This window comes from Mustela nigripes, chromosome 1 (genome assembly GCF_022355385.1).
Source record: "Mustela nigripes isolate SB6536 chromosome 1, MUSNIG.SB6536, whole genome shotgun sequence".
NCBI lineage: Eukaryota > Metazoa > Chordata > Mammalia > Carnivora > Mustelidae > Mustela > Mustela nigripes.
The window spans coordinates 5,077,144-5,093,737 of NC_081557.1; the positions used below are offsets into that span (position 1 = coordinate 5,077,144).

The 16,594-nt window shown below is 60.8% G+C and overlaps 2 protein-coding genes across 5 annotated transcripts in view; both read right to left on the reverse strand.

Annotated features, from left to right (window-relative positions):
* SSH3 (slingshot protein phosphatase 3) overlaps positions 1-4,193 on the reverse strand; it is an 8,278-nt gene extending 4,085 nt beyond the window's left edge. The window contains exons 1-9 of the mRNA XM_059400336.1: positions 3,946-4,193; positions 3,390-3,427; positions 2,596-2,827; positions 1,587-1,705; positions 1,436-1,507; positions 1,022-1,087; positions 719-907; positions 543-636; positions 1-121 (exon numbers count right to left, since the gene is read on the reverse strand). The exon at positions 1-121 is cut by the window's left edge and continues 6 nt beyond it. Coding sequence (XP_059256319.1) covers positions 1-121; positions 543-636; positions 719-907; positions 1,022-1,087; positions 1,436-1,507; positions 1,587-1,705; positions 2,596-2,827; positions 3,390-3,427; positions 3,946-4,011 — 997 coding nt within the window. The 5' untranslated portion in view covers positions 4,012-4,193. The remainder of the gene's footprint in view (positions 122-542; positions 637-718; positions 908-1,021; positions 1,088-1,435; positions 1,508-1,586; positions 1,706-2,595; positions 2,828-3,389; positions 3,428-3,945) is intronic.
* Positions 4,194-5,195: 1,002 nt separating this feature from the next.
* Positions 5,196-15,619, reverse strand: ANKRD13D (ankyrin repeat domain 13D). Of its 4 annotated transcripts, none has more exons than XM_059400258.1 (15): positions 15,389-15,619; positions 14,714-14,849; positions 14,471-14,595; positions 13,677-13,722; positions 13,444-13,587; positions 12,987-13,176; positions 8,588-8,663; positions 8,114-8,195; positions 7,827-7,885; positions 7,593-7,723; positions 6,518-6,675; positions 6,317-6,433; positions 6,073-6,236; positions 5,907-5,992; positions 5,196-5,564 (listed from the first exon to the last, which is right to left on the reverse strand). In XM_059400258.1, exons 1-15 carry the CDS (start codon positions 15,476-15,478, stop codon positions 5,351-5,353), a joined length of 1,818 nt encoding a protein of 605 aa, XP_059256241.1. In that variant the 5' UTR covers positions 15,479-15,619; the 3' UTR covers positions 5,196-5,350. The 4 variants fall into 4 exon arrangements, with proteins under 4 accessions (XP_059256241.1, XP_059256231.1, XP_059256251.1 ...); XM_059400248.1 differs by having other exon boundaries at positions 7,827-7,888; XM_059400268.1 differs by having other exon boundaries at positions 7,827-7,888; positions 8,597-8,663; positions 15,389-15,618.
* Positions 15,620-16,594: the final 975 nt, after the last annotated feature.

The following is a 16,594-nucleotide window of genomic DNA, read 5'->3' on the forward strand; positions in this document are numbered from 1 at the left end:
GGTGCGGGAAGATGCGGGAGGCGCGGTCTTGCTGGGCCATGAGCAGCAGCATCTGGTTGTCGATGAAGTCGCGGTACTGCTGCAGCGGCTGGCCCAGGCGCAGCTCCAGGGCCTGGCGGATCTGCGCGCAGAGCCACAGCGCCACCACCGAGGCTCAGGGGGTCCCTTGCAAGTGCCCGGATGCCCCACCCTGCCCTCTGGGGCCTCAGAGGGCCTGACCTCCCGTCTAGGCAGAGGAACTGAGGCCAGATACGGGGGACCGGCTCAGGACAGGAGGAAAGGGAGGTGGGAAGAAAGAGAGGAAATTGCCCCAGTTGGAGGACACCTGCCGGCATCAGACGCCCCCTCCCCCTGCTCTGTAGGGGGGGCGCTCCCTCCTCACCCCTGTTCCTCCCCCTTCCCTGGCACCAGCCCACTTCTTTGGGTTTTCTGTGCTTTTTGGTGGTTTTGTTTGTTTGTTTTTAAAGTAAGCTCTACACCCAAAATGGGACTTGAACTCATGACCCCGAGCTCAAGTCCCATGCTCTCCCGACTGAGCCCACCTCTTTGGACGTGACGCTCTCCAGGTCACTGGTGTCCAGCACCTCCCACAGCTCAGCCCGGATCGCCTGCTCCATCTGCTCCTGCTCTGAGGGCCTGGGAGCCGAGCCCGTCAGTCCCGGGCCCCCTGCCCCAAGCCGCCACGGCAGCCTCCCTGTCCTCCCCTCCCCGCACTGACCGGCCGGGCTCGGCGCTGGGAGGCCGCAGGGACTCCAGGTCAGCCATAGCCATCCACTCGTTGAGGCAGCTTTGGTCAGAGCTCAGTCTCTCCTGGTAGTGTCCAGCCCAGGTCAGGGCGCTGCCCCCCGGCACCAGGCCGCTGCCGAGGGCCGCCTCACATGCCTGGTGCAGCACCTGGAGCGTGGCCCTGGGACGGGGGAGAGGCGGGCTCACACTGTCCTCCCCGCCACCCCTCCCCAGACCCTCGGCCATCTCTGAGAAGAGGAGGCCGGCGTGAGAGTGGGGCCATCCTAACCCTCACCACATAGTCTGGATGGAGATCGGCTTGAAGATTCGACTTTGCCCACCGGACGTCACACTGAAGCCCCTGAGGGAGATGGGGTGCGGGTGAGACCCAACCCCAGGCTCTGGGACAGAGCCCTGAGAGGCTAGCCCACGAGCCACCCCATGAGGCTGGTCCTCAGGGTCTGTACGCGCGTCACCAGGCTTCAAGATAAGCCTCGTTTGCCAGATATGGGGTAGCCGAGGCCCAGAGAAGCTAGGCAACTTGCCTAGGATCACACAGCAAATCCAAGGTAAGGATGAGTAGACCCAGACCCCAGACGTCCAGCCCGGAGTTCGTCCTCTGCTCCCCAGTGCCCAGCTGCCCCGTCACACACGTCCCCCTGCGGGCCCCACCCCTCCCCCTTCTCCTCCCCCAGTCGCCACCTCTTACCCATCTCCATCTAGGTACACCTGGGTGTCACTCCAGAGAGGCAAGACCAGGCCCAGGGTGCAGCTGGGGGAACTGGCAGGGGACAGAAGAAGAGCCGTTGCCCTCCAGCATCTCACTTCCTCGCCCCCTCCCGTCCTCTCCCTGCTCCCACCTGCTATCCGGGAAGTCCACCCCCAGGAGGACGGTCTCATCCCGGCGCAGGTGTTCTCTTGTGGAAACGACCAGCAGGTAGCGGAGCCGGGGGGGCCGGGCTGCCTCCAGCTGGGCTGCCTGCGGAAGACGGGAAGCCAGAAGCCCAGGGTGACAGGGGCCCAAGGAGACCCCGCACCCCCCACCCCTGCCTGACACACCCCTGGGCCTAGAACAGACCCTCCTCTTCTCAGATACCAGATTAGGAGCTATCACCTGACGATTCCCCACTTTAGGATTTCATGGTCCCACAAAACGTTTAAGAAGATTTTTTTCTTAAAGGGCATATGTATGGCGAGAGGGGAAAACGGGCCTGACATCGTCCATTTTCAATTTCTGCCCAGGACGGGGCTTAGGAAAAAAACCTCTTCATTTGCCATTGCCGTCATTTGATTCCAGAAAGGTTTGTCACCCCGGAAATACTGAGGACACAATCCCCAACAAAGGATGGTGCGTCCAGGGAATAAATTCAGCTGCAGAAAGCCTGTCTGCTTTTGTTTTTCTCAGTTTCGTTCTTCCCACCTTGCAGTAGGTAGTGAGGTGCCCCACAGGTGCCTGGGAGCTGGTCCTTGGGCTCGCACCTGGGGCCCCCGGTGCCTGGCCCCCCTCTGGCTCAGCAGGCCCTCCTGAGCGCCAGGCCAGGCCTTCGCAACTCCTGGGGTCAGGAAGGGCGGGCGCGGGTTGCACGGAACCCCGTCTCCGTGTGATTCCCAGCTCTTGGCCCTAAGCCGGCCCAACCGGGTTCAAGCAGGACAGACCTCCCCCCACCGATTCCCACCCTGCCAGAGACCCCAAGACTTGACTGTGCCCGGTCAAACCAACCAGCTGAGACGGCAGGCTCGTCAGTGTTTGGGGGCTCCTGTTACTGCTCCCCACTCAGACACACGGGCGAGCTCCCTTCCACCCTCCTCGCCCCCCCCCTCCAGGGCAGGCTCTCCTCCCTTCTCAAGGGGCTCTGGGCCGCCCCTCACCAGGCGGATGTCGTCCTGCGGCCTCAGCAGTTCCACCATGAGATGTAGGTGCTGGCTCTGCTCCTGCTTCCTGGGGCTCTGGGGCCCGTGCCCGTCATCCGTCTGGTCCCCATGGGGGTGTTCTCCGCCCGGGGGTCTCTCCACCGCCTCGGGACCACCCTCAGCTGCTTCTCCCTCATCCTCTCCATCCTGCAGTCTCAAGACAGCCCCGCGGAGCACGGCAAAGCTCTGCCTGGCAGGGTCCAGGTAAGCCATTAGGGTCCCTCGTACCCCCCAGGACAGGTGCATCCGAATCACCCACCAGGGTTCTTAAAACAGGGGTTGGGCCCCATCCCTGGAGAGTCAGTAGGTCTGGAGCGGAGGTCTGAGAATGTGCATTTCTAACCAATGCCCAAGTGCCAAGGCCACCCCATTTGGGGAACTACTGTCTTGGAGGCTCTCAAGCCACTTGTCTAATTGGGGGGCGGGGCAAGGGTTGCTCCCTTTCTCTTCACACCTGCCTAACTCGGGAGAGGCTTGGTGGTGATCCAGGAGTCCTCGAGCCCTGTGGTCTCAACCTGCACTTTGGTTTGTGACTAGGCCTAAACCAGGGTCCAGGACGGTGGTGACCAGGGGGAAGATGGAAGCAAAAGCAGCCGGGTCAGGGCTGCAAGCCGACTGCGCCCACCAGCAGTGCCCGCTGCCAACACTGCCCCACACAGTCAGTAGTTGGCTTTGGCTGTGAGTCCTCCAAGGTGGCAGTGGCCAAGCCTGGCAGCTGGACGTGGGTGTCTGTGTTGGGGAGAAGAGCTCACCTTCTCTGGAGCCGGCTTCTCCGCCTGGATGCCTGGTCCTGCTGAGAAAGCGGCCCCCAGGGCAGAGTGAGGCGGGCAGGGCAGTGGCCAGGACCCTCCTCTCTGCTCTCAGGGCTGCTAGGGGGAGGGGTGGGATCACCTCCCCCCACAACTAAGGACTAGAACCAGGGAAGGTGTCAAATCCCTTCCGGTTCCAGTCCACTCCAGTCCCCTCCCCACCCGGAGGCACTGGGGGAGCCTGGGCCCAGGTCCAGGTAGGGCAGCGTGGGGTGAGAGTGGGTGGGGGTGTTGGAGGTGTCCAAGGGGTTGGCCCAGATCTGCGCCTGGAAGTGGGCAGGGCCTCTGCTGTCTGGGCTGGCGCTTTGGGGCTCCAGGTCTTTGGTCTGAGTTCCTGAGAGCCTCAAGACCCCCTCCCAATCCCCTCCAGCATGATCCTTGGGGTCCCCCTCCCCGTACCCCCAGGCTCAAGGGAAGACTGGCAGTGGGCAGGACGTGCTCCCCCAGGCCCAGCTGGCAGTCAACTGCGTGGGCCGGACCACGGCAAAGCCAGACTTACCGTGGGCCCCACAGGCGTGGAGTGGCCGCTGGCGGGGGGTGAGCGGCTCACGGTGACCAGGGCCATAGGGCCTGGCGGGGGGACACCTGGGCCGGTCCGGGCACTTTGCCCTCCCACAGCTCTACCGACAGTCCCTGCCCCGCAGGACCAGGAAGGAAAGACCGGAGCCACCAGGGCCTGGCACCTCCTCGGGGGCGGCCCTTAAAGGGCCAGACACTCGTCCAGCCCAGCCTGCGGAGCCAGCACGGAGCGGCCGCAGCCCCTCCCTTCGCGACTCCTCCGGTTGGGTCGCCTCGCCCCCGCCCCCGGAGAGATTGGGGGCGGACCCGGGGCGGGGCGCAGGTGCGGAGCGCTGCCGGAGGGAAGTGTCCAGAGGTCCTGCAACTTGCAGGCTTCGTTCTGGGGTTGGTCCCTCCTCCCGGGAGGGAGGCGTCCCTGCCCCTGCCCTCCCGGCTCCGCCCACTTAGGTCACCTGAGTTCTGCTTTGGACCTCAACGGCGCTATTACCTAGAGGAGATGGATGGGTCCCAGGGAGGCGGGGCTGGGGACACAGGTCTTGGAGAGGATCAAACACAGTGAGTCTTAAGTTGGGGGGGCACCCCCAAATTATTTCTCCTTGCTGATTGGCCCTCCTGCTTCCACTCTGTGCACGAATCATTGGAAGACATGCAGAGCTTCAGGGGGAATCAGGCGGCGTGTAGAACTAACCCTTGCAGCTCACGGGGGACCCTCAGGGCCACCTCGGAGGTAAGCAGGGCTGAGCTGCAGCAGAGGGAAGTGACTTGTCCGAAACTAATCGGATAGAAGATGCTGGGGTCAGTGCAGGAACCCAGACCTGGGGCGCAGGGGCTCCTCCCAGCTGGCTGGGGCTAGTCTGGAGGCCCCGCCCCTCCCCCTCTTGGACAGGAGCACAGGTGGATTCTGGGAAAGACCCAGGGAGTCTGAGGAGGAACCTGGGTCTCCCACGGGGTTGGGGTGGGGGGGTGGCGGGGAAACAGGCTCCAGGGAATCGAGGTTACAGAGCACCGACTCTGTAAGGGACTTAACCTATGTGGGTTCATTTCACCCTGGCAACAGGCCTGGGGAGTGGGTAGGGCCTAATTTTACAGCTGAGGAAACTGAGGCTCAGAGACACTAAAGGGGCCTCAGCCAGGATTCAAACCCAGATCCGCCGCCATTGCCCACAGCGTCTCCCCTCAGTGTCACCTCCCCCGCCCCCCGCCCCGTCTCCCCATGGAGCAGAGTAAGTCTGCTGCTGAAAGTCTCTTTATTTCCACCTAGGTCTCCACCGCAGGCCCACCTCCAGGGCTCCAGGCCCCAAGCTCAGCAGCAGAGAGTTTATAAATAAATAAGTTACAAAAGCAGGTGGGGAGCAGCCCAGACAGCCCTCCCAGGGGCTCGGGGCTCAGTGCTCGGTGAGCGAGAGCTGCAGGATCCTCTCTAAGTCCTCCTCCTCCTGCTGGCCCCGGCGTTCCAGCTCCGCCTGCTCCCTCGAGGACAACTCCAGGGCCAGGCGAAGCTGTTCCTCAAAGCTTGGGGGTGCCGGGGCCGGGGGTGTCCTGTGAGGGGATTCTGGGCCACTGGGCTCTGTGGACATCCGCAGGCTTTCTTGGAGGGCCCTTCCAGACAAGGCGTGAGAGGGAGGGCAGACCAGTGAGCACTGGGGCTGGGGAAAAAGGCTAAGGGCAGGGTCACGGCTATGGAGGTTGTACAAGGGCAAGGACAGGGTGGCTGGGACGCGGGGTGAGGGGCCCCGTCTCCCCCATCCTCATGCTCCCTCCGGTGGTAGGCAGCACTGCTCACGAAGGGTGGCCCTGAAGAGGGCATGGGATCCCGGGACCCGCGCCTCCCCACTCCCCACCGCCACCAGCCAAGGACCACCCCCCCCACCCCGCCCCGGCTGGCAGCCTCCTTGGGGAAGGACAGGCCGGGACATGCTGGTAGGTCCTGGAGGGCCTCACCGCTCCAGCTGAAGCTGCTCCTCATAAGCGGCGGCCTGGGCAGGAGCCCCGGGCCGGGTGTTGGTCAGCGCTTCCCAGACGGTCACCTGCGGCAGACGAAGCCTGGAGCTGTCACGCCGGCCGCCCCTGCCAGCACCCAGGCGGGCTGGGCCTGCCCGCGTCCCACCTGCTCGGCCTCCGCGCCCGCCTCCAGCAGGCTCTGCCGGATGGCAAACTGCAGCAGGTCGTCGTCCTCGTCGCGGAGGGGCTCGCTGCGCTCCGCGCCCAGCACGCTGTACCCCTCGGGCACCTCGAACACAGCGGGGTCCACCTCGCACGGGAAAGGGCTCCCTGTGCAGGAGGAGGGCTGCACTCAGTCCCGGGGGCTCGGGGCTCAGGGGAGCGGGGCGGCCTCCCTGCCGCGCAGGTACCTGATCCCGGGCCGCCGGAGCCGGAGGCCGGCACCCACACGGAGCTCAGGGGCTCGTCGCAGCCACACAGGTTGCTGAAGGTGATGCGGGCGTTGAGCACGTGGAAGAGGGGAATCTCTGTGAGGAGGCAGTGAGCCTGAGCCACTGAGCCCTGGGGCCAGCGGCCACCCCCCGCCCCTGGGGCCGCAGGCCAGTCCTCACCAATCTTGACCGGGAAGCCAGGGGGGAGGCGCAGGGTGATGAAGTCACGCAGCTTGGCAAAGTGGGCGTTGCTGATGGCCATCAGGTCAATGATGGGTGTCACCTGGTCACCCAGGGAGAGCGGGTGCTCCTCACTCAGCCACAGTGTGGCCTTGAACCTGTACAGGACGTCAAGGAAGCTCTGGTGGCCGGTCTGCTAAGACTCACCTGCCCTGGACACCTGCTTTACTCACGCTCTCTGCCAAGCCTGAGCTGGCCTCCTGTCCGCTCAGCTGTCCCCACCTGCCTCCCCCAGGGAGCTAATGTCCTTCTGGCCCTACTGCCCCAGCTGTCCCCCCAGGGTGGGACCCTGAGCCCTGAGCTGGGGCCTAGGGGAGCCTCAGCTCGTCTGGAAGAGGCGGGCAGGGCCGGGCTACTGGCTTCAGTCAGGGCCTCCTCCACAGCCCCGTCCTCCTCCTCGGCCCACAGCCGCCCAGCACCTCACATCTGCCGTATTTTGGGGTCCAGCAAAGCCCAGAGGACAGGACTACAGGGTCTGAAGCTCTGCTCTGCCACTCAGTGGCTGAGTCCACCTGCGGCCCCTGCGACAGTGCTGGGCCCATCGTAAGCTCTACGTCCTGGCTCCCCAGATGCTCCCAGTGCCCTGGTGAGCAGGTGGCGGCTAGTGTGACTGTTATTCTACTGAGGAGAACAGACTCTTGGAGGGGAAGACATTTCCTGGGGCCACAGAGTCCAGAGACGGTACAGCTATGAGGCCCTTCCCTCTGCCCCAAGCTGGCACTGAACAGAGAACCATAAATGGGGGGTGGTGCCGCCCGCCCATTCATTCACTCATTCGCCAAAGAAGTGTAACCAGTCCTCGGGGCCCAGCCCTGAGCTGGGCGCCAACAACCGCAGATAAGCAGACTTGACCCCAGTCCCCAAGGAGAACCTAGCAGGAAGCCGGCTGAGTGAGTAGATCTCCCCACTCTGGTGGGCCCCATGTGTGACAGGAGTCTGTAAGGGCTCAGGGGGACCACGCCAGCCAGGGTCCCCATCCCTGAGGGAAGTCCCCAAGCCAGCTGCAAGACCTCACCTCTGCACTTTGCTGGACATCTCAATGGGGCGGCCGATGTTTCTCGACTCCAGGCTGAAGTTGGGATCGAAGTATTCACTGGGGGAAATGGCTGTGGGGTTGGTGGGGCTGGCAGCCTGTTGCACAGAAGCCTGGGAGGGTCCCATGACCACACTCAGTGTTCAGGAGGGTGCCTGCCCGGCCCCACCCAGTGGGCCCCTGCCCGTGGCGCCCACCCCCCTGGGCCTGGCTCACCCCGCTGTGGGAGGAGTGCTGCTGGGCCATCCCGAGAAAGGACTGGAACGGAGTCTTCCCTGCTAAGGAGAAAGGGTGGAGCCCTTGAGGAGACTTTGGGCCACTGCCCCCAGACCGTCCCCTCCCCCACCCCACCCCCATCCACTCCAGGAGCCTCCTGTGGGTGGGAGACAGAACACATGGGAACAGGGAGGCCTCCCAGCTTGTCCCAGAGGTTGCGGCCCCGACCCCGGACCAGGGACCCCAGCAGGCGGCGGGAGGCAGCAGGCAGGCGCACCTGGGTTTACCTTTGCTCCTCGACTTGTCCTGGTCCGAGAGGTGCTCCGTGCGGGTGCGTGTCACCAGCTCCACATTGGTGGCACTGTATACCTGGGGAGCAGGGGGGACACGGCAGGAGCTGAGGGCTCAGAGCCTGTTCCCCACACTCAGCCTCACCAGTGCAGGACCCAGGTCCTCCTCTCTACAGGGACAGACGGGCTCTCGCCCCCCACCACGGAGGAGGTGGTGGCTCTGAACCGTGGGGATTCAGTCGTGAGGGGAAAGCACTCCTCGTGTCATCTCGGTAACCGGGGTCAGGGCCCGTGCTGGGGTGATCCCTAACGTGCTCGGCGGGGCCTGGGCACTCGGGCCCCCCTGAGTTCCCACGGCCGCACCGGGCTCCCAGAGCCCATGGGCTGCGCTGTCTCTCCTCCACGTGGGTGGATGTGGAGAAGCGGAGGAGCTCCTGGGCCTCATCTCCTACCCCAGCCCCCACCACTAGCCTCTCCTGCCTTGGCCTCGTAGCCGCTAACGGTTTCCATCTTCTCAGACCGCCAGCCCCAGATACCACATTTGTTCCTGCAACAGACCAAACAGGAGCTCGTGAGGGCCGGTGCCCCTCGACCCTAGCCAGCGCCTCCCTTCTCTCTCCCTTCCAGAGACCCCTTCCAATTTGCCTTCCCACTGTGAAACGCAAGGGCCTTGCGGAGGATGCCTGGACAGCCGGGGACACTCGAACAGGGACTGGGCACTAAACGGGTACTGAGGAATTATCAGTAACTTCGGTAGGCGTGATAATGGCGTTGGGGCTGGCTTTATAAACCTCCTGATCGGTTGGAGTAGTATGCAGAAGCATTTACTGTTAAAGTGACGTGACATCTGGGAGGTGCTTTAAAAATAGTCCAGGGAAGGGGCGCCGGGGTGCCTAGTGGGTTAAGCATCTGATTTTGGCTCAGGTCATGGTCCTGGGGTCCTGGGATCGAGCCCTGCTCACTGGGGGTCTACCTGTCTCTCTCCCTCTGCCCCTCCCCCCACATGTGCTCTCTCTCATTCTCTCTCTCAAGGAAATAAAATCTTAAAAAAAAAAAAAAGTCCAGGGGCACCTGGGTGGCTCAGTGGGTTAAAGCCTCTGCCTTCAGCTCAGGTCATGATCTCAGGGTCCTGGGATCAAGCCCCGCATCGGGCTCTCTGCTCAGTGGGGAGCCTGCTTCCCCTCTCTCTCTGCCTGCCTCTCTGCCTACTTGTGATCTCTGTCAAATAAATAAATAAATAAATAAATAGTCCAGGGACGCCTGGGTGGTTCAGTGGGTTAAGCCTCTGCCTTCAGCTCAGGTCATGATCTCAGGGTCCTGGGATCGAGCCCCGCATTGGGCTCTCTGCTCGGCGGGGAGCCTGCTTCCCCTGCTTCTCTCTCTGCCTGCCTCTCTGCCTCCTTGTGATCTCTCTGTCAAACAAATAAAATCTTTAAAAAAAAAAAAAAAAGTTGGGGCGCCTAGGAGGCTCAGTGGGGTAAAGCCTCTGACTTTGGCTCGGGTCACGATTCCTGGGTCCTGGAATGGAGCCCCACATCAGGCTCTCTGCTCAGCAGGGAGCCTTCTTCCTCCCCTCTCTCTCTCTCTCTCTGCCTACCTCTCTGCCTACTTGTGATCTCTCTCAAATAAATAAATAAATACAATTTTCAAAAAAAAAAAAAGTCCAGGGAAGGGGCGCCTGGGGGGGTTCCGTCAGCTGAGCGTCCAACTCTTGATTTTGGCTGCGGTCATAATCTCGGGGTCAAGAGACTGAGTCCTGTATTGGGCTCCACGGTGGGCACGAAGCCTGCTTAAGATTCTCTCACTCTCTGCCCTTCCCCCACTTCTCGCTCCCTCTCTAAAAATAAAATCAAGTAGTCCAGAGAATAAAAGGAAAAAGCAAGAAAGGACAGATTCAACAAGATTGACAGAACACCCGTGAAGTGTTAAAGTTGGGCGAAGAGGACATGCTATTCTCTCTTCTTTCACACGTGTTTGAAGTTTCCCAGAATAAAAAGTGAAAAATAAAAATGTGTCCGAATCAACAATAATGGTTGCGAGACATCAATACCCCACTATTGATTATGGTTATGACAAGGAGACAAAAGATCAACAAGGAAACAGAAGACTTGAACAACCCTGTAAACCAGACTTAATAGTCTTTCTTAAAACACTCCACCCAAGAAGAACAGAACACACATTCTTCTCAGGTGCACGTGGAACGTCCTTCAGGATGGACCACATGCTAGGCCATAAAAGGAGCCTCGACAAAACCGAAAGGAGAAAAGTCATACAAAGTATGTTCTCCAAACGTGAGAGAATGAAATAAGAAACCAATAAAAGAATAAAGATCTGGGAAACTCACAAATGTGTAGAAAGTAAACACACTCCTAAAAAAAACCCCCAAGGGTCAATGAATAAACCAAAAGAGAAATCAGAAAATGCTTTGAGAGAAGTGAAAGTAAAGATACAATACTCAAAACTTGTGGGATGCAGCGAAAGCAGTGGTTAGAGGGAAATTTAGAACTCTAAATGACAACATTGAGAAAAAAAATGAAAGACCTAAGTAAGTGGGAAATGATCAACCGGTCTTGGGAGAAGACACTCAACGCTGCCAAGAGGACAGCACGCCCCAAACTGAGTCAGAGATTCAACGCAAACCCTGTCAGGATCCCACCTGGCGGGGCGGCTGGGTGGCTCAGTGGGTTAAGCCTCTGCCTTTGGCTCAGATCATGATCTCAGGGTCCTGGGATCAAGCCCTGCATCGGTGGGCCTGCTTCCCACACTCCCCCACCTACTTGTGATCTCCCCACCTACTTGTGATTTATTTGATCACCTACTTGTGATCAAATAAATAAATAAAATCTTAAAAAAAAAATATCCCACCTGGCAACTTCTTGGTAGAAACTGACAAAATGGATCTGGAATTCCTATGAAATTGCAAGGGAAAAAAATAAAGTAAAATAAAATAAAAATAAAACAAAAGAAATTGCAAGGGACCCAGAATACCCAAAATAATCCTGAGCGAGAAGAACCAAGTCAAAATGCTCACACTTTCCGATTTCAAAAGTTACCATAAGGAACACTTACTAAGACAGAGCGGTACTAGCACAAGGACCGACATCTAGGCCAGCGGACTAGAACTGAGAGTCCAGAAATAAACCCACACATCTGTGGTCGCCTGATCTGCCACAAGTGTGCCAAGCCCATTCAATGAGAGGGAGGAGTCTTGCATGCATGGTGCTGGGACAAGCGGGTCCACCCGCAAAACAATGAAGTCGGACCCTTTCGTCACACTATACACACACGTTAATTCAAAATGGATCAAAGACCAAAATGTAAGAGCTAAACCTAAAAAGCTCTCAGAAGAAAACACAGGAGAAATCTTTGTGACTCTAGATTTGACAGAACATTGTTAGATAGGATGCCGGAGGAATAGGCGATGAGAAGAAAAAAAATGCATAAACTGTATTTCACGAAAATTAAAAGTGTTCAAAGGACACAGTCAAGAGAGTGAAAAGTCAGCCCACAGAACGGGAGAAAATACTTGCGAATTATATACCTGAGAGGGGACTTAGATCTAGAATATGCAAAGAACTCCTGCAACTCAACGGTAAAAAGAGAACACAATTTTTTAAATGCGCAAAGGATCTGAATAGACACATCCCCCCAAAAACAGCTATAATTGGCCAATGAGCACATGAAAAGGTTCTCCACATTATTCATCATGAAGGAAATGCAAATCACAGTGTGACGAAATACCCCTTCTCACACCCACTAGGGTGGTTATAATCCAAAAATAAGTAAATGGACACCAGTGCCGGTGAGGACTCGAAGGAAATGGAACCCTTGTCCCCTGGGGTGTAGGGGACGGAAAATGTTGCAGCCCCCTTGGTAAATGGTCTGACAGTTCTTCAAGCAATTAAACATCTGGTTTCCAGATGACCTAGCAATTCTACTCCCCGGTATACACCTGAGAGAAATGGAAACCATGTCCATACAAAGCCTCGTATATGAACGTTTACAGAAACATTCATAAAGGCGAAACATGGAAACAATCCTGATGTCCGTCAGTAGGTGAGTGAATAATTAAAATGTGAGCGAGGCACACAATGGACAGCAATCCCAGGAGTGAAGCAGGTGCACAGTACCGCCTGGGTGAAGTCTGAAAACGTTCTCAGGGAAAGAGGTCACACGAGACCACTAGTGCACGGTTCCGCTCGGGGAAGAGTCCAGAATCAGGAAATCTCCAGGGAAAGTGAGTCAGTGGTTGCCTAGGGTTGGGGAAGGGGGTGAGGGCAAGGGAGCTGGTAGCTACAGGATTTCTTTTTGGGGTGATGACAATGTTTTGAAATTGACTGTGGCGATGGGGCATTTCTGCAAACACTAAAAACCACTGAATCGCACTTTCAGTAGGTGAACTGTTCACGATATGAAATTATATTCTGATAAAGCTGTTTGTTTTTCAAAAAGGTATTTCTGAAGTCTGCTCCAGGAACTGAGACATATGTTGTCAGAGAGAGAACAGCCTGGCCGGTAGGGTCAGATTCCTAGGCTACCCACAAAGGACTCTGGCCCAGAAACTGCCAGACTACTGAGAAACCCACACTGGGGCAAAGAGCTGCCCTGAACCAGAGCCTAAAGTCCTTGTTGTGATGGGAAGACACACGAGGACAGAAGTCAAGACGCTGGGCCTCCCTGACCTAGCCTCCGCCCCAGGAAGACAGCTGTCCTTGGGCAGGCGTGCCGGGGGCCGAAGGGACATGCAGGCGGTCTGGGTGGGACCCCAGGCCTGCAGGGATCCCTGCCCCAACCTGAGCAGCCTCTGTGAGCGGCTCACCCTCCCAGAGGCCTGAACCAGGGCCCACGGTGCGGCCGGGCCCCAACTGACCTCTCGAAGGCCACATTGCGCGTGTCCAGGTGGGTGGAGACGATAGGAGAGGTGAGCCGGCTGGCCACGTGCTCCTCGCTGGGTCGCATGGCGGCCAGCAGCGCTTCCGGCTCGTGCAGGGCGAGCCCCAGCGTCTCGGTGTGCACCACCTGCCGGTCGTGGTCCACTTCCATCACCAAGGCTCCTGCCTCTGCCCACCGGCACGGGTGCGTGAGGGGCGCAAGTCAGTGCCAGGCCCCAGATGGCGGGGAAAGGGCCACCGTGGTGCCCGTAGCCACCGGCTGCTAAGTGGGCCAGGCCCCAGCCCCCTGGGTCCCCTCCACCCTCAACCTCCGTTTCCACAGAGTAGAGGAAAGGAACAGCACGGTCCTCACAGGCCACGGGAGAGTCCGGGAGCAGGAGTGCAGTGGCCTGCCTCACGCCCTCAGCGAATCCCCCGGAGATCCCCAGAGCTCACCCCGGCCCTTGAAGATAAAGCTCCTCCTGCCGCGCTGCCAGGTCATGTGCTCGAAGCCCAGCAGACTGGTGTCCACCCGCAGGCTCTCCCCCCGCTTCCACACTCGGTACACGTCACTTGGGCACATCTTGGACACGAGAGGCACTGTAGGGAGGATGGGCATCACCATGGTTCTCGCCCATAGATTTCCACCTGCCCCTCAGGCCCCTGGAAGCCAAGAGGTCCTCACTCACCCCAGCTGGTGAACTCCCACTTCATCTCCACGTAGAAATCGGGAGCCTGAGATAGACCAGAGCGGCTGAGGGGTCAGGCGCGGAGGACCCGCGGGCCGAGGCAGCTCCTGATCTGCAGCCCTGCTCTGGGAGTCCAGCCCGTGGGCAAGTCTCAAAGTGCTGTGTCCCAGCTACGCCCCCACTACAACCACACCCCACCCAGGAAACGGGTGAAGTGGGGCCCTAAAAAGGTCTCGGAAGAAACAGACTATAAGTATCTGGAGCCCGGAGGTCAGTGTCCACCTGGCCACTGGCCTGCAGAGGGACCCTGTGGGGGGTTCTTGTTCCCTCTGGGTCCCAGAGTCTGCATCTGTAAAGAGGGCACAAGGACCCCCTGGACCTGCCCCCCATGCGTAAGGACAGACAGGCACTCCGGGGCATCCGGCTGCAGCCACTGCGTCAGATGAAACTGTTCCCCCAGGAAACAGGCATTCACCAGGAGGCCCACATCTAAAGCTCCGTGGAGATTTCTGGCACCAGGACCCCTGACGTCGGCAACGGCTTTCCTCCTAAAGGGTCCCCATCTCGCCCATCTCACCCCTGTGGGCGGGGACTCCTCTTTCCTACATGACCCTGGACTGGGGTTGAGAGAGAGAGGGACGTCGTCGGCAGTGATGGGAAAGCCTGCTGCGCAGACCAAGCGAGTAGCGACTGGCGGGTGACCAGAGGGACCAGACTGCCATGCAGTCTGTCACAGCCCCTTGACGGGGCTCCCCGCCCCTCCTGTCCAGCCACACCCCCGTGCCCAACCATACCTGGCGGAGTTTGTTGAGTAGTTCTGGAATGCCAGCCAGCCTCTGTGTGGCCCTCTGGTAGTCCCGATACTGGAGCACCAGCTGTACCATCTCGGGGTCCCCAGTGCTGACTGCCTCCTGCAGGACTGGGGGCACCAGGCCGCTGAGGGCAGCTCCATCCAAGGCCCCAGGCCTGGCCACTCACTGCCACGCACCAACCCCACTGCCAGCCTCGGGGGGGGGCCCCTCTGCCCTCTGCAGTACCTGCCCAGCCCTGGCAGCTCTCTTTGCCCACATTGGCATTGTGTCGAAGGAGGACTCTCACGGACTCCAGGTTCCCCAGGGACACAGCCAGCTCCAGGGGAGTGCGCCCCCGGGGGTCCTCCTGTTCAATGTCGTGCTGGGGAAGATGGGACACTCAGCGCAGGGCAAGTCGAGAGAAGCAAGGAGGCCACTAGGCTGAACATGGCTGGGGGTCATTGCGGGAAATAAAGACAGCGAACAGGCCATGGAAATGGCTGAGGGGAGCCTCTGTGTCCTCCTTGGCGGGGAGGGGGGGGGCGGGGCGGGGAGGGAGCAGGTGGGGAGGCCTGCCCACCTCTCCTGCCTTCCCAGGAAGAGAGCGGGGGTCAGGCGGTGGGCCCTGGTCAAGCAGCCTGGTCAGGGAGAGGTGCAGCCGCAGATGTCAAGAGTTCGGAGGGGCCTGGGGACCAGAACCAGGCTGGCCGTCCTCACCCTGGCTCCGGGGTGGTGTGGCGCGAATTCGGGGGTTGGATGCAGTGTGAAGCGGGCAGACAGGCGGGGCCAGGCCCAGCGCTGGACGCCCAGGCCAGAGGCTCAAGCGAGAGGGGCAGTGACCCGGGCTTCGGCCTCCAGGGTGGAGACCGCGGCTTTGAGCGGGTTACGCAGAGGAGAGCCAGGGTGCCCGGTGGGTCTCACCTGGCGGCTGTGCAGCGCGGCCTCCAGTTCGCGGTGCCGGTTCGCCCAGACGAGCCGGTGCAGCGGGAAGGTGGGGCCCGGGCCGGCCATGCTGGGCTTCAGCGCTGCATCGCGGGAGGGAGGGCGGGCGCGGCGGGGGCGACCCGGCCCCGCCTCGGCTCCAGGCCTGGTGCGGCCCCTCGCCTCTGTCCGCGCCGAGGTGCGCCCCGCAGCCCCCACGCCGGGCGGCAGTCGCGGCGGCGGCGCAGGCGGCGTGGAGGGCGGGCCGGGCGGGCGGGGCTCGCCGGGGCGGGGCGGGGCGTCGGGCCGCGCGCCCCCTTGCCTCCCGCAGCCATGGCAACCGCAGCCCGGCCCGAGCCCGCCGGGGGCAGGCGGGGGGCGCTGCTCAGTCGCCTTGGCAACCGCGCGCGCCGGGGAAGCAGCCAGGGGCAGCTTCTGGCGGACCCCGGTCTCAGCCGGGCCGGGGTCTGCGGGGGTGGGGGGGGGGCAGTTCCTGGCGGGCGGGGCCTGGCTACGGCTCCCCCTGCAGCCTGCAGGGGGCGCCCCAGGCCCAGCGCAGACCCCTGTTTGCGGGTCCGGAAAAAGGAAGGAGGGAGGGAGTCCGGGGGCGGGGCGGTCCGGCCAGGGGCGGGGCCCGGGCCCCTGGGATGCGTGCGCGCGCGAGTGCGCGTGCGTGCGCCGCGGCCTGCCATCCTGCTGTCTCCGGGTTATCCGCGTTTCCCCAGCGGCCACCCAACCATGCCCCGGCCTTCCTGCCCCGGCCTTCAGACCCTGGGCACCGCGGGTACCGACTGTGCCTGCGAGGGCGGCTGAGACAGGAGACCCTGGCTCCCCTTCCCATCACCTCCGAGATGTCCCTAAATGTTGGCTAGCTTCGCAGAAAGCACCTTTCCAAGGGCCCTGGGCCGGTGTCTAGTGGTGGGTGGCATGACGGGCTGGACCCAGCCGTGCGGAGAGACGTGCGGAGAGACAGCCCCGCCTGGTCACTGGAGTCAGGGATGGGAGCACTGGGGAATGGGGGCAGTGGGCCTGGCTGGAGTCAGACCTCTCCCAGGGGACTGCACGCCGTGAATGGTTGCCTTCCCCCACCGCACAGATCCCTTCTGCAGAGGCTGCACTGGGCTGCCAGTGTCAGGAAAGGAAGGAGAGTTTCGACATCAGGCCGGTCTTCCACCCACACCGGAACTAGGGTGCAGGCCTCAGCTG